This window comes from Gallus gallus, chromosome 34, assembly GCF_016699485.2.
Source record: "Gallus gallus isolate bGalGal1 chromosome 34, bGalGal1.mat.broiler.GRCg7b, whole genome shotgun sequence".
NCBI lineage: Eukaryota > Metazoa > Chordata > Aves > Galliformes > Phasianidae > Gallus > Gallus gallus.
Genome location: NC_052565.1, coordinates 1,765,573 through 1,790,937, shown reverse-complemented (window position 1 = coordinate 1,790,937; position 25,365 = coordinate 1,765,573). Strand labels below are relative to the sequence as shown.

Here is a 25,365-nt window from a genome sequence, read left to right as displayed (position 1 = left end):
CCCAGCTTGACATGGCATGGTCTGATATGGCACAGTACAGCATGGCACAGCCCACAATGGCATGGCATGGTCTGATATGGCACAACACAGATTTCAATGGCACTGCATGGCATGGCATGATATAACATGGCATGGTCTGATATGGCACAGCACAGCACACAGCCCACCATGACATGGCATGGTCTGATATGGCACAGCACTGATTTTGATGGCACAGCACAGCATGGCATGGCATGGTCTGATATGGCACAGCCTGACATGACATGGCATGGTCTGATATGGCACAGCACAGCATGGCATGGCATGGTCTGATATGGCACAGCACTGATTTTGATGGCACAGCCCAGCATGGCACAGCCCAGCATGACATGGCATGGTCTGATATGGCACAGCACTGATTTTGATGGCACAGCACAGCATGGCACAGCCCACCATGGCATGGCATGGTCTGATATGGCACAGCCCAGCATGACATGGCATGGTCTGATATGGCACAGCACAGCATGGCATGGCATGGTCTGATATGGCACAACACAGATTTCAATGGCACTGCATGGCACGGCATGATATAACATGGCATGGTCTGATATGGCACAGCACAGGTTTCAATGGCACAGCACAGCATGACATGGCATGGTCTGATGGGGCACAGCACAGCATGGAACAGCCTGACGTGACATGGCATGGTCTGCTATGGCACAGCACTGATTTTGATGGCACAGCCCAGCATGGCACAGCCCAGCATGGCATGGCATGGTCTGATATGGCACAGCACAGCATGGCATGGCATGGTCTGATATGGCACAGCACTGATTTTGATGGCACAGCCCAGCATGGCACAGCCCAGCATGGCATGGCATGGTCTGCTATGGCACAGCACAGGTTTCAGTGGCACAGCACGGCACAGCATGACATGCCATGGCACGGCGTGATGTGGCGCAGCCCAGCCCAGCCCAGCACACTCCGTCCCTCTGTGTGTTCACTGCAGGGACGACACCGGCTCAGTGAGTGCAGACATTGTCCTGCTCACATCTCCCGGCCGCACCCCACGTCCCCGTCCCCCATTGACCTAATTCTGAAAGCCGGGGCAGGGCGAGAGGGAGGGGGACGAATTAGGACAGGGATCGACCACCCACGGCTGCACCATGACATAATATGGCTCCATCCTTCCCGTCCTCCGCCTAACGAGTGCCCGAGTGGTAATTAAAGCACCAAGGGGAGCGTGGCTGGGATCCACCGCCCCGCTGCGTCCCGTTGCTGCCTGGGTGCCACGGAGCCATTGGTCCTATGGTGTTTGGGGATGGGATTGCAGCATCTCCGTGCGCCGGCGCTGCGCAGGGAGTCGGTGCACCTCCGGGGCTGCTCGGCTTGGAGGGAGGACCCCGAAGGCATCGGCCGTGCTCAGCATCAGCCCAGGGCATCAACCGGCCCATTTCTGGCCTCAGGATGGAGGAAGCATCGGGGAAGGGCAGCGCTGGGCTTCCTTGGGGTGAGGAACGTCAACACGGTGAGTTTGGAGAGGGCTCTGCATGGGATGGGATGGGGATCTCCCTTCATCCGGCACGACGACCGCTGCCACATCCAACGCCACCCACGGGTGGGGACGGTCCCAATGCTCGGCCTCACTCCCACCCAACTCTGCTCCTCTGCCTCCTTTCCCCCTCTTCAACCCGACCTCCTCCCCATCCCACCCAGGGCCGACCACGGGGGGTGAGGTTGGCACCGCTCACCCCAAACCCCCGCTGCCCCCCATCTCCCCTTCTCACCCCCCACCTCCTCCCCGCCCCCTCATCCTGACCTCCCCCTGCACGCATTTACAGCCCAAGCGTCGGCTGTGAAAAGTGCCTTCATGCCGAATTTGGGGCTCTGCACAGCCTTAGCAGCTCTCACGCCGCACTCCCCGGCCCTCCTTTTCTTTTGCTCTCTTTCCCACACTTTCCCCCGCTCATTGTGCGCCCGCTGCTTTTTTTCTTCTCCCATTCAACCCAAATTAGTCACGAGCAGCCCCGGCTCGGAGAGGAAAAATAAATTAGGTGGTGTTGGAAACGCGGAGCCATCCGAACGGTTCTCCCCTGCGCCCGGGAGGGGAAGGCCGCGGCGTGGAGGATGAGGAGCTGCTCTGCGGGTGGGTTGGGGCCACGAGGGGAGCTCAGCCCCCAGGGGAGGGGGTGGTGAGGAGGGGGTGGTGGGGAGGGGTGGTGGGGAGGGGCAATGGGGAGGAGGTGATGGGAGGAGGGGGACGCAGCCCCAGGGTGTGGGAAGGAGAAGGGCGCGGGGCTGGGAGCTGCCCCACATCCCGCTCTGCCTCCGGATGGGGATGGCACCGGGAGCCCTGGGCTCAGTGCTCGGCTGGAGAAGAGACAGAGGATGAGACTGCGGGCGCTGAGGCTCAGCTTTCCCTGAGTGCTACTGGAGATGCGCAGCGCGGAGCGGCCCAACCTTCCTCCCCATCCCGAGGGCTCAGGACCCGACCACCTCCAGCCTGCAGCTCCCGGAGCAGCAGCAGCAGCAGCAGTGTGACGTCCAACCATCCCAGCGGCAGCAGCAGCTCCGCAGCTGAAAGGCAGCAAAAGAAGCTACGAAGCCTCAGGTACCGAAAGGATCCGTCTTTCCCCATCAGCTCCCCCCGGGCCAACGGGGAGCACTGCTGGCACTGAGAACCACCAGCCGTCCCACTGCATGCGCCCACCTCGGGGGGGACGGAGGCAGCGGGGCAGAAGCTGCAGTGGGTGCAGTCGTCCCCGAGGCCGTTGACCCTACACTGTGCCAGGGCTCCATCTGCTGCAGCTCCGGCCCTGAGCTGCTCCATACATCAAAGTGACAGTGCCTGGCTTTGCTTCGGAGGAGCACTTTTTATTATGAAACTGAGAATGAAATGCAGCGTTCGCCCTGGCGCACTACAAAACGTTCCAAGCGAAGAACCAGCCCAAAGGAGCACGAGGCGAATAGAAAACACGTCTTACAAAATCTGACATACAAAAAAAAAACCCAAAAAAAACCCAACAACCCGAAACAATTCATCATCATCCTCATCATCATCCTCATCACCATCTGAGTACGGCTGTTACGTTAAACCAGGAAAGCGTTGGGGGAGCTTCGGTTCATTTGGACGTCGCCCACCCTACAGAGCCCGGAGCTGCGGGTCCTGTGGGGTGGGGGGTGAAGGTGACAGGTATTGCTCAGAGCTGCGGAAGGCACACGTTGTGAGATGGGAGCAGTCGGAGGAGTTTGATATTATAAAACAGACACGTATTGCTTTGTTGAGAGCCGGGTACGGCCTCTGGAAAGCTCCACGTGGGCGCATCCGCGGGGTCCGAAGGAACCGAGAGAGGGCGGTGCCAACAGCTTCGGGATGAAATACAAACCCTACAACTTCAGTGGGGTCCTCAGACAGCAGAAGGACTTCAGCCACGGGACGGAGCTGCACTGAGGGCAATGGGAGAGGATCCTCCTGGGGAAGGAGGGTGGCAGGCAGAGCTCACGGTTGGTCCGGCTCCCTTCGGAGCAGAGGGGCCTCTCTGCAACGCTAAGCTGGGCAGCAGCCGGTTCTGAAGCACAGAGAGGGCAACGTGAAGCCCAGAGCACACAGAGGGCAATGTGAAGCCCAGAGCACACAGAGGGCAATGTGAAGCCCAGAGCACACGGCTGGGAGGAGCAGTTGTTGTTTTAGGAGAGAAATGCACTGCTGAGCTGAAGGAACGTGTGCGGAGGACCTAAAGGGAGCCATGGGAGCGGGCTCTGTTTGCAAACACACGGCTACTTTTTGCTCCTCGTTTTAGGACACCGATCTTGATTTAAGGTTAATTGGCAATTCTGGCCGTGACAGTTCCCATTAGCTTCACCCCGCTGAGGAGGGCAGTGAGAGCTGCTCTGCCTGCTGTGTTCTCCCATCCTTAAAAACAAGGAGGGGAGAGGACCCACGGATGGGACAGCACCCAAACAGCAGCCACCAACGGCCGCAGCAGCTGCTTGCTTAGCAGCAAATGTCAACTTTCACTCCAGAAAAGCAACCAGTGAGGGCTCCACGAGCCCTGCAGCGCACAGGGAAGGCAGCAGCTCCCACCTCAGGGCTCCGGGCTGACAAAAACACAGTGAGAACAGCTCCTTCTTTTTGCCCTACTTGTTTGTTGTTTGAAAACGTGAGTGAGTTGAAAGGGTTAAGTAACACAATCATACGACTATGGGGGGGGGGGTCCCTATCTACTCAACGCTAAAACCCGAGGAACAGAGGGTGAGAGGAGGTGGGGAAGAGGGAAGGATTCACGCACTCAGGATGCACACTGCAAAGGGTGCAGCTGGAAGGGGCCGGCATCAGACGATCCCGAAGCGCTCTGCTCTTTTCCTCTTCTTTGCCTGCAAGAAATGAAGCAAACGTGAGAGAATTGAAGGCCAAGAGGAGCGAACCCCATGCGATCTGATGGAGCATTTGCTGAGGGTTTGGCATTGATACTCAAAGCAGTGCAGCTTCAGCCCCCTCCGAAGGGCACCGACACAGAGCCAGGGTGAAGGAAAGGGGTCTGAAGGTTTTCTTCTGCCTCCCCCCTCTTCTACCCCCCCCGGCACAAAGAGAGCCCCAAATCCAGGAGCAGAAATATACAGTGCCTGAGATACAGTGCTGCTGGAGTCACTGCATTGTGCTGGCAACGCGCTACAAAAGGGCTGAGCTGGGAACAATGAGTACTTCAGAGGCCTCGAAACCCTTCCAGGCAGTGGGGAGGTGGGAAATGTAAAAGGGCAAAGGGTTAACACTCTCCTATTCATGGAAAAGGTGAGAGGGACACACTAAAATGCATTAAATATACTATTGCGTCTCTCGGATATGCCTTTAAGCTGCTACACGAGAGGCGTATAAATCTTAATTTTTAGCAGGATAAATAGCCCCGGGGCAACAGAAGCCCTAATCAAGAATCTCCAGGGGAAAGGTGCATTTGAGTGCACACAATACCACTCAAAAGCCCTTTTTGTTCCAGGCACAATCTCGGAGTGACCTAACGGAAAAGCAGGGACTCCCTCGCCCCTCGGTGTGGGGCTCACTCTCCCATGCTTGGGGCTGCAAATAACCCCCCCACACACCCCCCCCCATCACCCCCATGTGCTCCACCTGAACGCTGCAGTCCCCTCCTGGGGAGCTGCAGCCCCTGCGTGGGGACCCAGCAGCCATCTGGTTGCAGCAGCTCGCCCTGTGCTGCTTTGCTCGTTAGTTAACGAGCGGTCCTCCCCAGCCCGAAGGGTCCCTTTCTTTGTCCGTGGGTGCTGTGGATGGAGTTTGGGGCCCTCCAGCTGCACCGACCCCATATCGAGCACAGGAGCTGCATAACGTGCATGAAGAGTGGGACAAATCCACAGCACAAAAATAGAGGAGAAAGCACACAAGTGCCCCGAGGAGGTGATGGATTTAAAAGATGGGTCAGATACACAGAGGACCGATGCACCGAGGGGCGGAGCGGGAGGGAAGCTGGAAATAGGGTCACAGCATTGCAGCCTTCATTACGCTCTGGGGTCTGCAGGGATTTGATCCTCGAGGCCTGGAACGCAGCACCCAAAGGGAAGCAGAGGGTTCAGGGGCAGCCAGGACAAGGAACTGCAGAGCACAGGGAAGGGGAGCGCACAGATTGGGTCCAGGCAGGCACAGAATCAGAGGCTGCAGTGCTGACGGCCGTGGGGCTGATAGGGCAGCAGCTCAGTGGGAGCCCAATGGCAGCTGAGGGGTCCCCACGGCTGCTGTCCACCTCTTGGGCCTTTACCTCTGTGTCCTCTGTGGCTCCAGCCCCGGCTGAACTCGTCACGATGCCAAACCGCTCCTTCCTCTTCTTCAGTTTCTCATCCTCTTCGCTCTGGCACAGAGAACGGAGTAGATTTAAGGCGGGGGACAAAGCCCTGGGGGGCCGTTTGGTGGCAAACCACGTCCCCCTCCCCTCACCCACCGCCAGGAGCTGGAGCAGGCAAGGCCACCCCCTCAGACACGCTGAATATCCAGCAGACCCCTGCAGATGTTTCCCACAGCCCTCAGCTCTCCGTTTCTCAGCACAAACCGGAGGCTTTTTTCTTTTTTTACCTCTGCTGCCATCACCCACACTGATGTCCTGATCACAGCTAATAGCCAAAGCCATCATAGCCTGTAAAAGCCTCGGAGCATCCATTTTCTGGGGATTTATTCCTGGCTCCGGCTGTTTTCGTGCCTCTTTCAGCCCATTTCTCCAGGCTGCCTAATTGCTTTGCAGCACTGCTACAATTTCCCCTATCATTAAGGGCACTTCGCAGCTCTCAGCCCCCCCCCACCCCCCCCCCTCGACTGCATCCCACTGCTGCAGGTGATGCCGCGGCAGCACGAAACCCACAAGGGCACCGCTTCTAAATACAGTCCTTACAAAGAAGAGCCCTCTCCCAACCCCACAACCACCCCCCCCCCCCCCCATCCACAGCCACACGGTGCCAAAATCAGCTCCCAAAAGCCCCCCCCCCCCCAACCGCAGGCAGAGTGCAACCCAAGGGCTGCAGCTTTGATGGGGCTGCTGGACAGTGTGGGGTTTCCTTCTGCTTTTGGGAAGCCCACCACGTTCCCCCCCTCCTGCTTCCAGCACTGCCCCGCAGGGAAAGCAGTGTGCAACCATCGTCCTAAATCAACACGGCCCTAATGATCTGGCTCACTTGACCCCCTAGCACAACAGTGTCAGATGCAAACACACGTACAATAAACTTCACTCCATCTCTGGCTTCTCGCTGACAGGTTTTGATTCATGGGGTGCTGAAACCCAGCCGAGGAAAATTACCTCTATCAAAACGCCGCTATCTCTGTATCTATCAACCCCTGGCAGCGCCCCCAGGCCGTGCTCCGGCGTGCAAATGGGTGCACCAGCATCTGTGGGGAAAGCTGACCTTTCAGGCAGGGTGTCAGATTTATTTTCTAACCTCTCTATTCCTCGGCTCGGTCCCTTTGCACTCCGTTATTTTGTAGTTTGTCTAAAAAAGGAGGGCGAGGGGGGGGTGGGGGGGGGAGGAAGAGGAGGAGAGCTTGAGCCAAGGACAAAGCAAACGGCTCTGCTGAGCCCTGGTGAAGAGGAAGGAAGGGAGAACCCAAATATTTGTGCTGTGCTCAGCGCTGTGTCCATCCTGAGCCCTGGGTCTCATTGCAGACCCCCAAGCTGGAACCAGAGTGAGCACAGAGATGGGGCAGTGGGGGCTGCAGAGCTCCAGGGTGGACCTCAGCACTGCTCTACCCGGGGTCAGTGCTCGTCCTTACGCTCCTTGTTCCCAAAAAGCTGGAAGGAAATGCTTGAGAATGGGCTCGCTCCTCTCCTGGGAGAAGCACAGCCCCTGCTGCTGGAAGACTTAAAAGCCAAAAGGCATTAATTAATGGTTACCATGGCGCAGGGAGCAGCTCTGGCACTCACTGCTGCCCTGTGGATGGAGCAGATCGCCGGGCAGGGAGCACAGCTGGATACCTGCATTGGCAGCAGGAGCCGCCAGCAGCATCCCAGCACGGGTGGAGTGGGATTGGTGGGGATGCTCAGCTCCGATCGCCTCCAACGCCCAACTTCAGCAGAGGGGAAACCCCTCCCAGTGGGTCCCCACGGCCAGGTCTCAGCATCCAGGCTGCAGGCACGTGGATGAGCAGCTGCAGCTCCACGTGTGTGCTTCGAGATGAGGCTCATCGTGGGTGAGGAGAAACGAAGCCTGGCTCTGGGAAGGGGAGCAACACACAGGAGCTGCTCCACGTGTCCGACTTCCACGCATGGAAACTCCTCGAGGCCACAGCACCTCTTCCTCAACAGCTTAAAGCATCCCCAGGAGGAAACGGTCCTGAATCTTCAGGTGAAGCCCAGAGAATCCTCATCATAAACGGGGAAGGAGAGCCACGAGGCTCCATAAGGACATCCTCAGCCCTCCCGTCCTCATAGGGAGGACAGCGTGGGCCCTTCTGCTCACCCTCCTGCATCCCGCAGCAGCATGACGGATAGGGGGGATGAAAAGCAGAGCCCCGGGGCATTCAGGCGACGGTAGATTAATGATGACACGGCCTTGACCTCCAAAAGGTAAAGGTTATGAAACACTCAAGGGTAACTGGGCTTCCAATTTCATACCCAGAGGGTGAATGACAGCAACCGATGGTTTTATTCTCAGGAACACTCCAATCGTGGGATGTGCAGCTGTCACCCAGCACCTCCTTGAGATTTGCTTCCATGTATGTATTTCTCCTGCTTGTTTCTCTGTGCAGGCTCCATCCCGCAGGAGCCACGTGGGGCAGGAAGGTGTGGGATCCCCATTGCAGCCCACAGGACACCCCGAGGTCCTGAGCACCATCCGGGCTCAGTGCAGCGTCCACCTCCAGCCCCACATCGTGCAGCTGGAGCTCAGCTCAGTGCTCTGGGCAGAGCCTTCTCCTCTCCAAAGAGCTCCACTTGGATTGGGAACACGCAGCAAAAGCCCCTATCAGTGTCCTTACACCCAAACAAGAGGAGCCCTGATGCCTTTTGGCACACAGGGATGGCTCCTAAAAAGCACAGCTCGTCCACAGCCACTCCAATTACACAGACTGAAGTGCCTCTGTGCACGTCAGCAGCCTTAAGCACACCTTTACCCCACGGAAAACAGATCCAGCACAGCTCTGGAGCGTCCCCCCCCTACATCTCACCTCCATGCATCCCACAGACACACGTGGCCGACGGCAGGGATGCTCTGCACACCCTCTGCTGCCCTCCCTGGAAGGAGCTGATCCACAGAGGCACCTGAAGTTGAGGGGAAGCTTTGCCTGCTGCCTTCCACCACCTGCAAACAGCTTTCTGTAGCTTCCTGGGACACGCTTAGGGCTGAACCGCTCTTCAAAGAGCTCTGTTAATAGGAGGTGGAAGAATTCGAGAGCTTCAGTTGCTGAACCCAAAGTGGTTCCCCACCAGAGAGGCACACAGTATAGCAATGAATGAGAGCAGCACGGATCAATGCCTGCTGTTCCTACGGACCAACGCTCAACGCCTTCATCTCTTCCAGCTTTACCCAGGGAAAGGTGCAATCACAGTGCTGTGCTCTGACCCCGGCACGGGTGGGGAGGGCAGAACGGAGGTTCTCCCACGTCAGAGCGCCGCGGTTTCACAGCCCCGGCTTTATGCTCAGCCCCAAATGGGAGCAGCGGGGGAGGAAGGCCGAAAAGTCGCAGGGAAGTGCTAAGAGTGCACCTGCAGCTCCCAGCGGCGGAGTTGAAAAGCATTCTTCCACTTGGACGTCAGAGGTGGGACTGACATGTCAGGAATGCCACACGGCGGAGCGAAGGAGAAGCGGTTCAGGTGCAGCACGAAGCAAAAGGCCCTGGAAGGGGAGTTTCATCTCTTGGCTTTCGATCAATGGCATCTCCAGGTGCTCGCGGATGCTCCCCCCATCACGAAGCTGGCTTGCTTGGGGCAGGAGGGCTTTTACACTGGGATGTGTGGGGCTGATAGTGGGAGCAGAGGCAGCGCTGACACCGCCTGGCACCGGGCAGGTTCCCCCCCCCCCCCCCCAAAAGAGTCCAGCTGTTATTAAAAAGGAGCAATCGGGCGATGCCTAAGCACCATTTGAATTGCACATTAGCCCCAGATTAAAAAAAAGAAGAAGAAGAAGAAGAAAAAAATCTGTTCTATTCAAAGGCAACAAGCACAAAAACGGCAACGCACCGCCGCTGCGTTAACCCTTCCCTGCACGCCACGGGGCAGCAGGATCTGACAGCCACATCCCCAGCCCAGGGGGTGCTCTCAGATCCATATGAGTGCCTTCAAGCTGCAGGGAGCCTCTCCAAAAGGAGAGGAATGCTCCCACAGAAAGGGGATGTGGTCAGGCACACGTGTGCCCAAGGGTGGGCAGAGGGATGGTGACCGCAGAGCGGCACTTCTGTCCCTTACGGAGCTGATTTGGGGTCAGTTTGCAGGCTTTGCATGCAAACAGTGCAGGGCCTGGGCAGCCAGGTGTGTGCTCACTAATCCTAGATGTAAAAGGTTCAGTAGGATTAAGTGAAATATGGGTTTGGAGAGAGACCAAAGGCGCCGTGGAGGGGATGCAGAGCAGCCCCACTTGGCCGAGCCCCTCTTTGCCCTGAGCCCCACCTTCCCCCAAGCCCCCCTTTGCTCTGAGCCCCACCTTCCCCTGAGCCCCTCTTTGCCCTGAGCCCATTGCTGGCTCCAGGAGCAGAGCACACAGCTGAAGCTGTGCTGCACGGAGAGGTGAGGATGGAGCACCGCGGAGACGTTCGGTGTCCCAGGGTTGGATTTGGGGCGCTCACCCACCCTACAGGAATGGCACTGCACAGACGGCAGCACCCAGAGCACCCCAAGCCTACAGCAGGGCCATCTCCCACTGCAAAGTGGCAGGAAAACAAACTGCAGAGGTTTGAGCACAGCTGAGCAATGGGAACACACAGCCTTCACCCGGCGCTGCCCAGAGGAACCTGCAGGGATGCTCAGCACCTCCACACGCTACAAAGTCTTCGGACCTCTTTCAAGCAGAAGAGATAAAAGGCAGAGGCTGAAGGCCCTCCGAAAGTACCTTATGTTTGATCTTTTATGGTCACTTAATTTGGTTTCTCCATTGCTGCTAAAAGCTGGAGGTGCTCACAGAGCTCCAGGGGGAATCCGGAGAAAGCACAGCTGCTCTGCAAAGATTTGGCTCCAGCAGATCCCCGAAATCTGCTCCATCTGTGCCCCCAAAACACAGCAGCAGCCCAGAGGCTCTATTCTCACCTCCACCACAGCTCCGTAGGAACACCCCAATACTTTTACGCCCTGAAACAACAGCAGCCAGAGCACAGGACAAGGTGCACCAGCCCCTAAGCAACCTGCAGCTCAGCTCCAAGCATTGCTCAGAGGCTCTGAGCGCACACAGCCTGCATTTCCATGCTGCAAAGCAGGGAACCACCAGCTCTGCCATGACCGTAGAGGGTTTGCAAACAAGTCAGCTCCATCAGTAAGACCAGGGATGCTTTTTAGGGCACAAGAGCACTGACTGCTTGCATTTAGCCCCATTTCTCTGCTGCTCCTACAAGCATCAGCATCACATCCCCACCAAAAGCCACCGAGGCTCAGTGCTGCAGCTCCATTAACCATCCAACAGCAGAAGGAGCTGCCCAAGTGATCCTAATTAAACGGATTAAATGTTAAGGAGGGGATCGTCAGCAAAACCTCCCCAAGTCAAATTCAGCACAAACATTCCTCAGGGCCCTTTTTCTCCCCCTCTGCACACACACGCTCTCCGTGCACACCACGGGGCTTCGGGATCGCTTTTACTTTTGTCCTCTGCAGCCCAGAGGGGTTAAGGGGAATGTGACTTTGCTCCTCTTGCTGAGGTCCCAGCAGATTTGGAGGGCCGGGAGCAGAGCAGTGCTGCCATTCTTCCTGGGCTGCTCCTCCAAATTCCTGCAGCCAAATGGTTCAAGAGCCACTGAATGGCACACATAATGACATCATTGATTGAACCATAATAGAAGGGGAAAGGGGGGGTGGGGAAAAGATGTATTTGTGTTACAGACAAAAGCTAAGTTCTGTTTCACAGCAGGGACCAATGAAGAACCAGATGACTGGACAGAGTGAGGTCAGAGAGTCCCCCCCAGCATTGTCTTCCCTTGGAGCGAGCCCTTCGCCACTCCCTAAAGGTTTGTTAGGGACGCAAATCCTTTTCAGACAGCACCAGGGATAAATATGGGATCAGGAGTCCTGCTGACCCCTCGCAGCTCTCTCGTCATTTATTTTTAAAAATGACATCGTGGGTGTGTGTCAGTGTGAGCAAAGGGCCGGTGGGGGGGGGGGAGAAGGGGGGGGAGCTGAGAAAGGGGTAATTGTAAACACCAAATTACTGCAGAGTCCGCAGAAGACGGAGGTGAGGGCGGCTGAGTGCTGTGCTTGCTGGGTTTGGGCTTTCACAACAGCTCTTCCCCCCCCCCCAGAGCAGGGATTGGGGAACGGTCCTGCAGTGCCACGGGGACCTGGGAGGGCACTGTGTGCCAAAACCACGCTCCTATGGGGAGTGAAGTAAAGGGCGTCTTTGAGGGCTGAGTTTTCATCCTGCCTGGGGCAAGGGCAGAGAAAACAGCATATGGTATTGTGAGAGCACTGAGGAGATAACAAAAACCACAGAGCTATCAGCTGTGTAAGGGCATGAGATGCTCTTCCGGGCGCAAGCAACCCGAATTTCCACTTAAAGGCAAGAGAAGAGCACAGGCTCTGCAACAAGATGGGGAAATGCTGAGCATGCAAAGTCTCTGAGGAACCACACCATCCCCACACAGCACCCAGCTCTGCTCCTGCCCACAGCACTGCGCCTTCAGGACTTCACCCACAGGGTGGTGACGCACTGAACAGGTTGCCCAAGGAGGTGTGGATGCCCCATCCCTGCAGGCATTCAAGGCCAGGCTGGATGTGGCTCTGGGCAGCCTGGGCTGCTGGTTGGCGACCCTGCACAGAGCAGGTGGTTGGAACTGGATGAGCACTGTGGTCCTTTGCAACCCAAGCCATCCTGTGATTCTATGACTTGGCCATGCGTGCTCCTCCTATAGCACCACTGCCCACCACAAGGGCAGCACCACCTCTGCCTGATGCATGGGGAAGCCAGCACCCTGCACGACGCTGCCCTGCAGAGCCAGGAGGTCCAGGATTCACACGTCTGGCAGATAAGGAACAAAACCAAGAGCAGAACAGGAAGAACCTGATGTGCACGGAGGCAGCAGAACACTGGGAGCTCTCAGAGGAACAGGGCAGCTCAGCACAGCCCCACAGGCACAGCCAACCTGGAAGTGCACCATTACTTCTCCCACCTGGAAAGCACTGCTGGTAGTTGCCCACAACACACCTGAGTGTCACACCTCCATCTCACTGCATCCTATTAGCCTGACTCATTCACCAAAACAGGAGCAGTGCACGATGAGATGATCTGTGAGGTTCCTCCCAAAGCATCCCACGGTTCTGTGACCTCTAGCTCAATAGGACTGCAGCGAGCTTCTTCCTTCTAGCAACAAACCCACAATGTTATTCTCTCCCCTGCATACCAGCTTGGAGTTATTGGAAGTCCACAAGGGAATATGCCTTCTAGGAAAGAAGAGACCTCCCTTTCCTTGCACAATGCCACCGGCTGGACCACAGGGCCCAGGGGCTGGAAGCCACAATGCATCCCCTGCACCCGAGGGGGGGTTATTGCACTGCCTTGGCCAGAGGTCACTGTGCCAGCAGAGAATGCCACAGCCTCTCCTGGGGAAACTGTTGCTTTGTCTTTCAAATAAAAACCCACAAAAGGACCAAAAATAAAGTCTGCTCCGTCTTCACATTTGCCTCGCGACCTCAGATCTTACTTCCCACCAGATTACAGCCCTGGGGAGCGTCCTTTGGGTCCATTTCGGGCTCTGCTGAGCCTTCTGTCCCATAACCACATCTGCACCGTGGCTCAGCTGCAGGACTTCAACGCAGAAACCGGACTGCACACCCACCCACAGCACGGGGTGCACACAGACACCCCACGCCACGACGCAGAAGCTCCCTCCAGGGCAGCCCAGGAGGGGGCAGGGGCCGTGCAGCACCCTCACACCACAACGCCCACGGCTGCCAGCACTATTCTTCACCTTGTCACTTCCCATTATCTTAGCCCAGCAGGCCGCATTCAGCTGCTCTGCTCGGGGTGACGTCGCCGTGCGGGGCTGGGGGGGGGGGGAAGGAGAGGCAGTGAGATCAGCACGGTGAGGGCACGCGGTGCTGCACGCAGCCAAAGCTCCCCAGCAGCCTCGGAGCCTTCCAAGGCTTCCCATAAATCCTCCCACGGAAGCTGCCAGCGTTTACCTGCAGAAGCACTGCAGCCGGAATGACCCCGCGCTGCTCCATCCCTCTAAGACCGAAGCTTCCCTTCCTATGCACACCCTTCCCAGCCACTTGTTCAGCACAACCGATGCCAAAAGGCACCGAACACCTCCGAGCCATCTGCTCATCCCTCCAGAAGCATTCCTGCAGTTTGCAGGGACTGCTGTCAGCCTGCAGCACGCTCCTTGCGAGGGCCATTGCTTTGCACCGGGACCATTCCGACTCCGCTTGCACGCTTTCTGGCTGCATTCTTTTATTCTGACCTACTTTCTGCTTCCTGCTGAAAAGTTTTTCTAACGTGCAAATACATACAACGTGTTTTAGCTCTTCTTTAACAAGTAAAATGAAGGCAGTTTTCAACCCTCCTCCTCCTCCCTCCCTCCTCCCCGCTAAATGCAGCTGCTTTAGTTGCTACTGGTCCAGCTCAGAGGGAAAGAGAAAACCCTCTGGAAATTACCTAAAGCAGCTCTTAAGATGCCCAAAAACATTAAGAAGTGGAAGAGAAGGGCCTGGGTTCCAAGCCAGAGGAGCAGGCTCATCTCCGCTCCGTGTCCCAGCACAGAAGGCGCAGAGCAGAGCAACACAAAGCCCACAGCAGCCAGAAATAGAGAAGTTTAGGGCAAGAAAATTACATAGGGCTACACGGGTCCTCCCAGGCCGAGCAGGGGAGACAGCGAGACTCACTTCTTGAGGACAAACCGACCACAGGAATCAATCACACTGCTCAGGGCTGCCGGCACACGTCACCACCGGACTGCACCGTCCCTGGGGTCAGCCAGAAGCAACCCTCCTCTCCCACCCATCCCTTCCCTCTCTGCCAACATCAGCACTTCTCCCCACCAACTCCTCCCCGGCGGTTGTTTCTCCTCCAGAGGTTGGCAGGGGTTGTTTGGAGAGATGGCAGGCAGAAAAAAAAAAACAAAACCCAACTCTCCAGGGAAAAGGATTCCTCCCCTCAGCACGTTACTGCAAGGCTTGCTGGAAGCCAAACAATTCAGCCAATTGTTTTCTCTCCCTCTCTCCTTTCGGTGTTTTGTATACACACAACTTTCCCTGCTCTCCTGCCCCCCCCCTGCTCTCCCCCATCCCCACGCCGACGTCAGGCAGCAGCAGGCCAGCTCTCCTTGGCTAATAGCAGGCAGCGCTGCGCACAGCGGTTCTCAGCTGCCGCATGAGAAATAAGCTCTCATTAACGAGAATTAAAGCAGTGTTAACCTACAGCCGTGACTGATGGACGCATTAAAACGTTAACTCTTCCCAGCCACGTTCGCCCGCCGCTGTCGCTGCTGTTCATAGCCCCGTGTTGCTGCAAGCCAGCAGCAAAATGGAAGGCTGGCAGCTCTGCGAACACAACTGAAGCTCCCCATGGGGACACGTAGCCAGGAAGGCACTGCTGAGGCCATCCCTCAGCACAGAACCCCCCGTCCTATCCAAAAAGTCACCCGGGGATGGTGAGAACGGGGCTGGGAGCGCACATCCCCCCTGGGATCCTTTGTTCCCTGCAGCCCAGGGATGCGCTCCGGACTCCCGATGACCCCCCCCAGCTTCACCTCCCCACGGCCGGCCTCAAACAGAGGAGGGTTAATCAGCTAATTGCTTTGCGAGGCAGTTTGAGACCTCCGCGTCAAGGAGGAGATAGAAAAGCCAATTATTTTGGTCATCTGTTCGGATCCAGGAAGGTATTTGATAATGTCACACAAAGGTGGCAAACAGAGCTTTTATGCTATCCCAGGGGCTCTCGCCATCCATTTGGTGCCAGCGCTTTCGCAGCGGGAGACTTATGAGACTATTTTATACATAAAGAGCAAAGCATCCCCTTGGAGAGATGCTTCTGAACCACGGCCACGGAGTGGGCAACCCCCTCTGCAGCATCCAACCCTGCATATAAAACACGAAGCTCCACATCCTCCCCTGGGGAGCGGAGCCGGAGCGGCACAGGGAGCAGCTGCCGCAGAGAGGGAACATTTACAAGTGTGGGGGGTTAAGTACAGCTAACAGGAGTCAAGGGATGGGAGCTGCGGGTCAGAAGAGCGTGCGCTTTAACAGGAGGCCTCGAAGGGGAGAGTCAGTGCTACGGGGAGATAAACGCCTGCTTGATTTATTTTATAAATTAATTTGATGGCCCCGTGCTGCCTTGAGACAAATGAGCACCTGCCTCTCCTGCTCCCATGCAGCCCGGCTCCATGCCCTGCTCCGGCGCTGCGCTCTCGCTTCCCCCTTTGGGCAGAGAGGAAGAGGATTTTCAACTTGAAAGATTTCTACCCCAGAGGGCTAACAGAGGGGGAAGGGGGGGGTGGGGGGGGAGGGTGGTTCAAAGCTACAGATGAGTTCACAGCCACTAACGCAGCTCTGCATTTGCTCCCTGCTCACAGCGGGGCTGAAATCCCCCCTTAGTTACGATTCTCCCCCTCACATCCCTACCCCTCCCCAAACCAATTTGAATGGGAAATGAAGTGTGGCTCCGTGGAGACAATGGTTTATTGTAAAGTTGGGTTGGTTTTTTTTTTTTTTCTTTTTTCTTTTTTCTTTTTTTTTTCCTTTTTTTGCTGCAACACACGGTATAAAAACCTGCCAAGACACATGTAAACATTCGCAACCACCAGGCTCCCCCGTAATGAAAAGCCATAAAGAACACCCAGGTGGGAAGCACAATGCTACCAGCTAATTAAAGTAACCAATAATCTTCCTCCCAGGAATGCGAGTGTGTTCCGCTCAGTGGGAGAAGCCACTTCTAAGCCCGTGAACTCGACTTCCTGGTGGAGCAAACCCCCCCCAAAAAATAGGAATAAAAGGACACAGAGCAGCGAGGTGGGCACAAAGGCAGAGTGGGGAAGCTGCAGGGAGAGCTGCTGAGTGGGCTCGTGGCCCTGGGCATGGCACTGCCCTGCTGCTGAGGCTCCTTCTATGCAGGAGGAGCTCAGCAGCATGCAGGGAGCTCGGGGAGCCCCCACTTTGTGCCCTGGGGTTTGGGGTTTTTGCTCCCCGTTGTTGAGCTGTGGACACGCAGTCCTGCCCACAGAAGGCCACGGCCGTAAAACATTGACAAGGCATATATTCCTCCTGAAAAATGGGAGCTCCTGGTGACAGGGTTAATGATGTTTGAGCAGCCTCTCACCCTGAGCTCCATGTATCCCGGCTTTAATGCACTGCCCTCCTTCCCCCACCCCCAAAGGGACAGGGGAGGGAAGGAAGGGGGGGGGGGGGGGGGCGGGAAACAGCGACCTCCAATGCCAGATATTTTCTACATCAGTGAATTCCCAGGGCTGGTGGAATAAAGCAGAACGCTCATACATAGAGAACCAGGCAGCAAAAAAGGTCAAATCCATCCCCCCGAGGAGGAGAGGGGCTCATTTCGCAGGGATGCAGGAAGATCAACCTCCCCGAGCTCTTACCCTTTCCACACTGAGAGGAGAAGTCTCCATGCCAACATCACCCAGCTGTTATCACTGGACAATTCGTTTTCATTCCCCGCTATTTCTGAGCAGTGCTGCAGCGCGAGGGTTGGTAAAGGCCAGAAGAGGGACGGGGCTGTTTTCCAGTCAGGAAGCACACAGGATGCCACGCTCATCTCAGCGTATTTATATTTATCCTTCCTCCTGTTTTACCCAAACACGCTGCATTCGCCTTCTCCTGGCTCACCAGGGAACGACCACAGCCACGTGCGTCCCCAGCACGCCCTGCCCCACGTCCCCCTGTCCCATTCCCTGCCCAGCACACAAAGGTATCGATGCAATCAGATGCTACACACAAGGACTGGAGGCAGACCACGCTCAGAAGCTTGGGGTTATTTCTCCAAAGCTTCGAGAGCAAATTCATCCCCCTCCAAAATTCACCTCATTTGTACTTCAAAGAGTTACCAGGGAGCTCCAGCCTGCTTCTCTTCAGAGAGCTCATTACCTTGCTCTTTACAGACCTGGCTTCTACCCCCAATCAGAAATGTGCACTTACACAGAAACACCCGAAAACAAACCAATTACACAGCCTGCCACACAGCCTCCCTTCCCGTGTCCACATCAGACCCATAACCTTAAAATTCAACACCTCTATTCACCCGTCACAACTTTCTCCAAACCGTATTAAGCCTCACACAAAACAAACAGAGGGAAAGATGAAGGAAATGATGTTGACAAGAGTCCCCCGGGGCCCGGAGCCCACACTGCTGCATTAATAACACGACGTAAAAGCTCCAGCAGTGAGGAGGCTTTGAACGGCCGCTGCGTGCTATGAGCCCTGGGCTCCTCTGGAGGTGCAAAGAGAGTCCTGGAGGCCAATGCACCTTACCTTCTTGGAGAGCGAAGAGACATTCAACCCAAATCTCTGAGCCCTTTCCTTTAATTTATCCATGTTTACCTACAAAGACACAGGAAAGTGATTTTTAAGTCACTGTCGCTCACGTTGCGGGAGAGAAAGCTGTGCCAGGAGAAACTGCGTGCTGCAACCCCCCAGGGAAAAACCCCAGTGCTGTGCTCCCCCAAAACACAGCTGGTGCTGCTGGGAAGCTGGGCCTGAAGGCAGAACCCAGACGGAGCAGCCCCAGACTGCTCAGGACAACCGAAGGACAAACGCTGGGTTGGTGCTCCTCTCCTGAAGGGACAGCAGGTTCAGGCTGCTCCCGTGAGCCTGCTGTAGCCATTACCTGCCCTGCTGTGGCCATTACCTGCCCTGCTGTGGCCATTACCTGCCCTGCTGGACCTGATACCCGCCCTGAAGCAGCACAGCCAACACAAACAGCAAACAAAGCCCCTCAGGCAACCTCGCCAGTGCTCCTAGAGCTGTCACTGCTCCCTGGCTGCTGTAGTTTAAGAAGCTGTTGCCGGACCCTCTCTCTTCAAAACCACATCTCATCAGCTGCCCTGACCAAGCAGAGCACCCAGCCTGCCTGGGATCTTCCTGCCAAACACTGTAGAGGGATGGGAACCTGGAAGTCGATACAAGCACAACATCCAGGTAGGCAACTCCATCAGCTCCCACTCTACAGATGTTGTTCTTGGACCATTTTGACGGTTCAGTTTACTCCCACAAGCAGGAACTTCTTTGCACAAATGACAAGCTGCATTAAGAGCCTGAGCAGAGGAAATTTAGGAACAAGAAGCATCTCTTACCGTAGGTTTGCTGTCTGCAGAGAGGCCTGAGATGAGAAGAAAACAGAAAACTCAGTTAGAGAACAAGCATCTGGAGCAGTGATTTATCTGAAAAGAGGAGCAGTAAAGTCACAGCACCGCTGGAAGCACACACCACTCTGACCACCAACTGGTGAAGAACTGCTGTCCCATTTCTCCCAGTTGCCATACCATTCACTCAAGGATGAGCCTCCAAATTTCATCCCCAAGTCTGCTTTTCCCACCCATAAGACCTTTCACATGCTTTCCATCCCAACTCTACAACTCCTGCTCAGAAACCCTGGGCGTGGACAGATGGTAAAACAAAGACAGCCTCACCAGCAACTTTTTCTCTCCCAGGAATAAATAAATATTTGCAGTAAGGTCACTCCATGAATTGGTTCTGCTTCACCTTCTCACCTTTTGTCGAAACTGTGGCCAAACCAAACCTGCAGAAAGTAAACAGAGCTCGGTGAGAGACCCAAGCAAACACGAGGTGGGTGTCTAACACATCAAGTCTTCAAGTAAGCACAGCATGAATTCTTCCTTCAAATGCTTTTCTTTAAGCGTTCCTCGGTCAAACTGGTCGAGAGGAGCAAGGTATTACTGGCTAATGGAACTACCACAGTGACTCCTAACAGCAATTCCTCACTTATTTCCAAGGAAAAAGAGCCACACCACAGCAACACGACTGCTGTCTGTGCCAGGTGAGGATGGGGGACTCACCGAGCTGCACGCGCTGCCTTCTTGCTCTCCAGGCTCACGGGCACGTTGAAGCGCTCAGCCCTCTTCTGCATTCTCTGGAGGTGGGAGAAAAAGAATCCAGAGAAGGAGAGTGAGGACTCGAAGTCTACGGAAAGGAAATGGAAAGAGGCACACAGACTTAATACAGGATGGGCGAACGCTTCCATGTGCACGTGCCCGAGACACAGAGAAGTTGGGGAACGTCAGAAGTGCACCAAGAAAACATTCGAATCCCCTTCAAAGCTGAAAGGAAATATCTCACATTTTATTATTACACAAGGGCCCAGAAATGCCTTTGGTGTTTTAGAGGTTAGAGAAACAGATCTGATTTTCAGGGAAACATTTCCTTTGGCCAAAAGCTCAGCGTTGAGAGCAATAAACATCTGCATCAAAACATAAATGTTTGGAAAAGATGGATTAGGAATGCCACTCCTAATGGTGTCAGCACTGAAGCTGAGAAGTCACTTGAAAGACAGAGAGATGTGGCACCGCTCAGGGCAAAGCACACTTCCTTATCCTCACTCTTTGAAGGATATCCAAAAGAAATATCCCATAAGAATGGGCGGCCACACAAAAGCCATGCTGGATCAACAGCCCAAAAGAAGGCAGTGGCGACACAGCTCAGGTCGTCCCATAAAGAAATAACCCCTCTGACCTTCCATCAGTGAATGAAATCTCAGTATTTACTGGGAGAAACTACTGTGGAAAACAGGTAAACCAAACCCTGTTAATATCGATGTAATCACATAACGAGATGTAATGTCCAGATGTAGACCTTCTCCTGTCAATCCTATGGGTTCTGATGTTTAGAAGTATTAAATGTGTACGGTATAGAAATAGCCTCAACAAGGCTAGGCTTGGCAATTGGCAATGACTGGTTGGGCCTCCCTGCCATGATCTGCCTCTTTGCTTTATGAAACGGTCAATATTTCCTACAGCTGGAGCAGCCTACCTGCAATAATCAATGATGCACTGCATGGAAAAATAACTCTGTGCTTCTGAAAGATCTAAACGATGCCGAAAGCCATCCAATTCATACACAGCCTCACCAAAAGAAAAAAGAAAAAGTGGTTTTCCTGTGAATTGGCTCTATGGAATTTGAGGGGGGAGGAAAAAAACAACCAAAGGATAAGAGTGTAACGTCAGCAGGTCTGTTAATGAGCTCTTTAAGCAGCTATGGCCAAGGGCAGCCCCGAATCACAGGGGGACATCGATCCTCCACCAGATACCATGTTTCTCTTCATTACTCCTTCAGCTGAGGTCATTCATAATCCTCCGCTTGCGACATCCCCCTGGTTGCTGTGGAAATGATCGTGTCCCAAACAGGAGATTAGAGCTCTAAAGCAGCGGTGAACAGCAGGAAGACAAGAATCATGTTTTCATACTGACTGCTTTCTTACAGAGCATGAGTGGAAAACTAAAATGGGGGGGGTGTGATTAGAGAACCAGAGTGAGATTCCTGAAACTCCGGGTTTCACAAAGCTTTCCCAGAGGAATCAGTGGCTTCTAAGTGTGTTTGTTTTAAGTAAGGCCAGCAAATACAAGTGGCAAAGCTACAGAAGATAAGGATGAGATGATCCGTTAATGTCTCCCAAACTGATTACTCCCTGAAGGATACCCTCAGCAAAGCTTTGTAGTTCAGTGTTTGAAGCAAGCAGGCTTACAGCAAGCCCCAAGGGACAGAGATGGGGATCTCTGCAGGGAACGTTGCGTGCTCCCAGCAGCAGGAAGGGAAGCACAATTTAGGCAGTGAAGTTATAATGGGACAGTGCAGATCTATCAGACTAAGTCATTTCTGCAATGGAAGGATGCACCAGGAGCAGCTCAGCTTGTCTCTAAGTTGGAAATATCGATGTAGGGTCAGTGGTGGTTGGGGGCAAACAGGAAGGGCAGCAAGGAAGGATGCACCTCCAGACAGCTGAGAGAAGCACTCCAGAAGATCACAGCAAAATGGAACGTGCTGTGGGGTCAGCATGCTGCTATGTCAGCCCACAGCCACGGACAGGTCATTAATAACCACTTAATTAACCACGCCAAAATAACGGTTTGCAATGGAAACACTGACATAGCCTCAGCAACGTACAAAAGAGACTGTGAACGAAGCAAAGGAGCCAAGTGACACCTCGGGGACGAGGGTGAGGTAGCAGAAGGAACCTTACCTCCATCTGCGAGATTTCTGACGTTATTTTCACTACTTTCTTTTCCGTGCTCCTACAGGTGTTGGGAAAGAGAAACATCAGTCAGAATTCCCATCAGCTTCACACGCACACCTCAGTGGGAGAGAGATCAGGGTTCTCCTCCTAACCCCCACTGCTGGGGAACCCAGCAGCACCTCGAGTGAGGCTCTGTTCTCAAGAGGACAGCAGCCCCAAGCCAGCATCCCTGTTACAGGAGCAGGCTGAGAGCCCTGACAGTGATGCTAGAGTCTGAAGTCTGTGAAGCTTGCATGTAAAGTCTGAGGTGTGTAAGGAAACAAATGAACTGGTGAAGACACAGCCAGCAGTTCTCCTCCTAGCTCAATGACTGCCTACAGCACCCCTGAGTTCCTTTAGCAATGATGGGAAACGAGTTGGAAGCCCCAAAAGCACACACAAGAACCACCCTCAGCACCTCAGCACTCACACCTATTCTCCACATAGGCTTGGAGAGAGAACGAGCTCTGTTTAAGGCACGAGAAACATCCCTGCAATTTCAGTGGGGTGCTGCAGGAGCACGTGGGGTGGGTATTACGGCAAGAGGCTGTAGATCTGCATAGCCAGGAACAATCTCTTGCACATCTTAAAGCTCTTAAGGGCAACATTCAGCTCCTGTTAGAAGCCCAAAGTCTCAACTGCGTGCCCCGAGAAGCTTTATTCCTTTATGGCCCTGAAATACAAAGGATCATTCTGTTCTAGTTCATGGGACAGCCCCAGGCAGCTCTCCCCAGGTCAGCACCAGCGTCCCGGGCTCAGGCTCCATTTCAAACACACACTTCCTGAACAATGTGCAGCTGACAACAGCAGGACCAGTAAAAAGACCGAACAAAAATATAATGGAGTGGGCGTGCTCTAAAGTTTATGCTCAGAAAACAGAGCTCAGGCTCGAGGGGGGAAAACAAAGGAGGAAGAGACAAAGTTCGGAAGTTCCCAGGCTAAACGAAATAGCATCATCCTCCTCTAAAAAACTCCCATAAAACAGTAGGTCACAGCCAGCCTCATTAAGGTCTCCCATTTAGAAAAACGCGCTGCTTTTGTTCCAGATTCCTGGACAGGTTTCTCATTTTATGCCCTGAAAGGTAGTAATGGTTTAATGACACTTTCACAGGAAGCAATTTGGCTGGGGCCAGGCGCGCTCCCCGCGCTGAGGGCTCCCACACAGCTCCCCCAGCAAAGCCATCAGGCCACAGAACTCCAGCTCCCCTTGCTGCAGCCCCTCCAGCCACAGGATGGTCTCACAGAGCCTTGAAAAGAGCCTGCAAGCATCTGGGGCAGGCAGAGCTCTCCCCTGCCCTGCACCTCTCGTGTTACAGCACTCCCCACAGGTTTTGCTTTGGACTATGCAGAAAGGATAGTTACACGTCAGGCGATTTTACAGGAGGCTCTTCTACTTTGGTGGGTGGCTCTGCTGGTTTCTGCTCTTCTTCCTGCAAAGCAATGAGTTGGGAGGAGGTCAGAGAGCATCCCGGCCAGCTGAGCGAGAGCAAAACATCACAGCAAGGGCAGCACCAGGTCTTCTGGGTTCTCAGAGGCAATGTGCCTGCAGTTCAGCCTGAACGTGCCCATAGGTTTCTGAATTTCATGCTGGAGCAGCTGGTAGGACCACACATCACCAGGGAACCCAAGCAGCTGATCTCCCTATGCTGCTGTCTCCCACTTGAAGGGTTTGTGTGTTAGAAATCTCCTCTCCTCCTCCCCCCCGTGGGATCTGACTCTGCCCAACAGGGCAAAGCGTGCAGTGGGAAGCAATATTAGGTGCTCACAGCCTCCATTTACCAGGATATGAGCAATCTCGTGGGCATGAATTGTTTATTCTTCTCTCTTTTTTTTTTTTCCCCCCTTTTCTTTTTAGCCCCCAAAGCCTTGCCAAAAAGTTTGGGATACACGGGCTTAGGAAATTATCCCAAATGAGACATTCTCAAGCCTGCAAGCAGAACCAGCAAAGAGCATCAGAAGCACACGGTGCTCACGCTCGGTGTCTCACGTTCCTCTCATAAGGCCCATTTCACTTCTCCCACCATGAACTTTACAGACAACAGGAGAAAGCTCCCATACACTGCACGCATCCCTGCAGAGCTGTGTGCTGAGCAGCAGAGCTGCTTTCTGCTGGTGTTCTGAGCACAGAGCGCGCTCTTCCAGACGGGATCTCTGCACCTCCCAGAACATAAAGCTGCAGTTCTGAGGCTCACTCCCTCCTGCAGCCCAGCTCTGCCCACTTTCAGGGCACCCAGTTCGGTGTTAGGGATTCCTTACTAAGAACACAACACACCCCTACTGACACAGAACAACAGCCTGCTGAAAAAAGAGGCAGCATTCCCCCTTGTGAAACAGCAGCCGTGTACCACGACCACAAGCCCTCCCAGAAACCCCCCCACACCACCACCATGCACTCATACATTCTCCATGCAAACACAGCAGCGCTGACCCTCCAGCACCAAAACCGGTTCAGATCCAACAGCAAAGCCCAGCAGTGCTTTAAACAGAGCAGAGCTCCTGCACTGCTGCTGCTCACTGCACTGCTCTCGCCCAGCAATGCCCAACACAGCCACCCAGAGGCCGCACGCCGCCAGCACAACAGCCCGGCCCGCAGCTCTACCTCTATTTCTTCTCCCAGAACATCCTCTTCGTTTGCTTCTTCTTCAGCTAAAGAAGAAAAACAACAGATCAATCGCCGATACAGATAACTCAGCGATACCTTCGGCTTCTCAGCTAAAGCCCCGTTGATGAAACAGGGAGCTGAGAAGCAATGCCGCAGCAAAGCACTCCCAATCAGCACTCCCACACAAAAGCCGAAGCCTGGGGGCTCTCTCACCACCGACAGCACCGAAAGTGCCCACGGGGGGGGTGGGAATGCCAGCACTCTGACCCCGCAGGGCCCCGGGAACCCACCGTGCTCCTCCAGGTAGGCCTGCAGCCTGTTGATCAGGTCCTGCTTGTTGCCCTTCGCCTCCAGCCCACGGGCGAGGCATTCCTGCTTCAGCTCGGCCAACTGCGGGGAAGGAGAGGCATCCATTAGCACGCGTGATTCGCTCACCACGCACAAGCACCCCGAGAAACACGAGATGCGATAACGTACCGTAAAGCCACCATTTTTAACTCCCTTTTTAAGGAGTCCTTCCGACTCCCTCCTCCTCCTTCCCCACTCACGGGTTTAACGCGGCCAGGCCCAGGGTCACCCCCGGCGCCCACAGACTGCAGGCGGGGACTGAGGCCTCGCAGAGGGCACCGGGACACTCCGAGGCCGAGCAGAGCGCGGCCCCGCGGGCAGAGCGCAGCACCCGAGCGCCGCCGGGGCCTCCCGACCTCCCCTACAGCCCCGTTACCGGCGGCAGCCCCGGGACCTGAGCGCACCCGGCGGCGTCGGGAGCCACGGCCCAAGTATAGCAAAGCCCTCCGCGTGTAAGAAGCGATGCCCGAGCCGCAGGGCTCCCGTTAGAGGCGGAGCGGCCGCCGCTACCTTCAACTTGTGGAGCTCCACAGTCTCCGCCGCCATCTTGTCGCCCCCACAGCCCGCTGCCGGCTCCGCCC

General features: G+C 55.0%; 1 protein-coding gene across 3 annotated transcripts; it reads right to left on the bottom strand.

The window, feature by feature from the left end:
• Positions 1-2,831: 2,831 nt before the first annotated feature.
• SARNP (SAP domain containing ribonucleoprotein) lies at positions 2,832-25,365 on the bottom strand. 3 transcript variants are annotated; one of them, NM_001031324.4, is made up of 11 exons: positions 25,295-25,365; positions 24,727-24,826; positions 24,434-24,480; positions 23,197-23,264; positions 21,802-21,853; positions 19,625-19,698; positions 19,319-19,347; positions 18,902-18,927; positions 18,081-18,149; positions 5,745-5,834; positions 2,832-4,353 (listed from the first exon to the last, which is right to left on the bottom strand). In NM_001031324.4, the coding sequence occupies exons 1-11, from the start codon at positions 25,328-25,330 to the stop codon at positions 4,312-4,314; spliced, it is 633 nt and encodes a 210-aa protein (NP_001026495.1). In that variant the 5' UTR covers positions 25,331-25,365; the 3' UTR covers positions 2,832-4,311. The 3 variants fall into 3 exon arrangements, 2 of the variants coding, with proteins under 2 accessions (NP_001026495.1, NP_001383293.1); XR_005842346.2 differs by lacking the exon at positions 2,832-4,353 and adding an exon at positions 17,192-17,395 and having other exon boundaries at positions 5,739-5,834; NM_001396364.1 differs by lacking the exon at positions 18,081-18,149.

Bases quoted from the DNA above. Each gene is read 5' to 3' on its own strand.
- SARNP (NM_001031324.4), bottom strand. From the start codon at position 25,330: ATGGCGGCGGAGACTGTGGAGCTCCACAAGTTGAAG. The intron at 19,699-21,801 runs GTAAGGTTCCTT...TCCCACCTCCAG, and splicing joins CAGAAATCTCGCAGATGGAG to AGAATGCAGAAGAGGGCTGA. The intron at 18,150-18,901 runs GTAAGAGATGCT...GTGTCTTTGTAG, and splicing joins CTGCAGACAGCAAACCTACG to GTAAACATGGATAAATTAAA.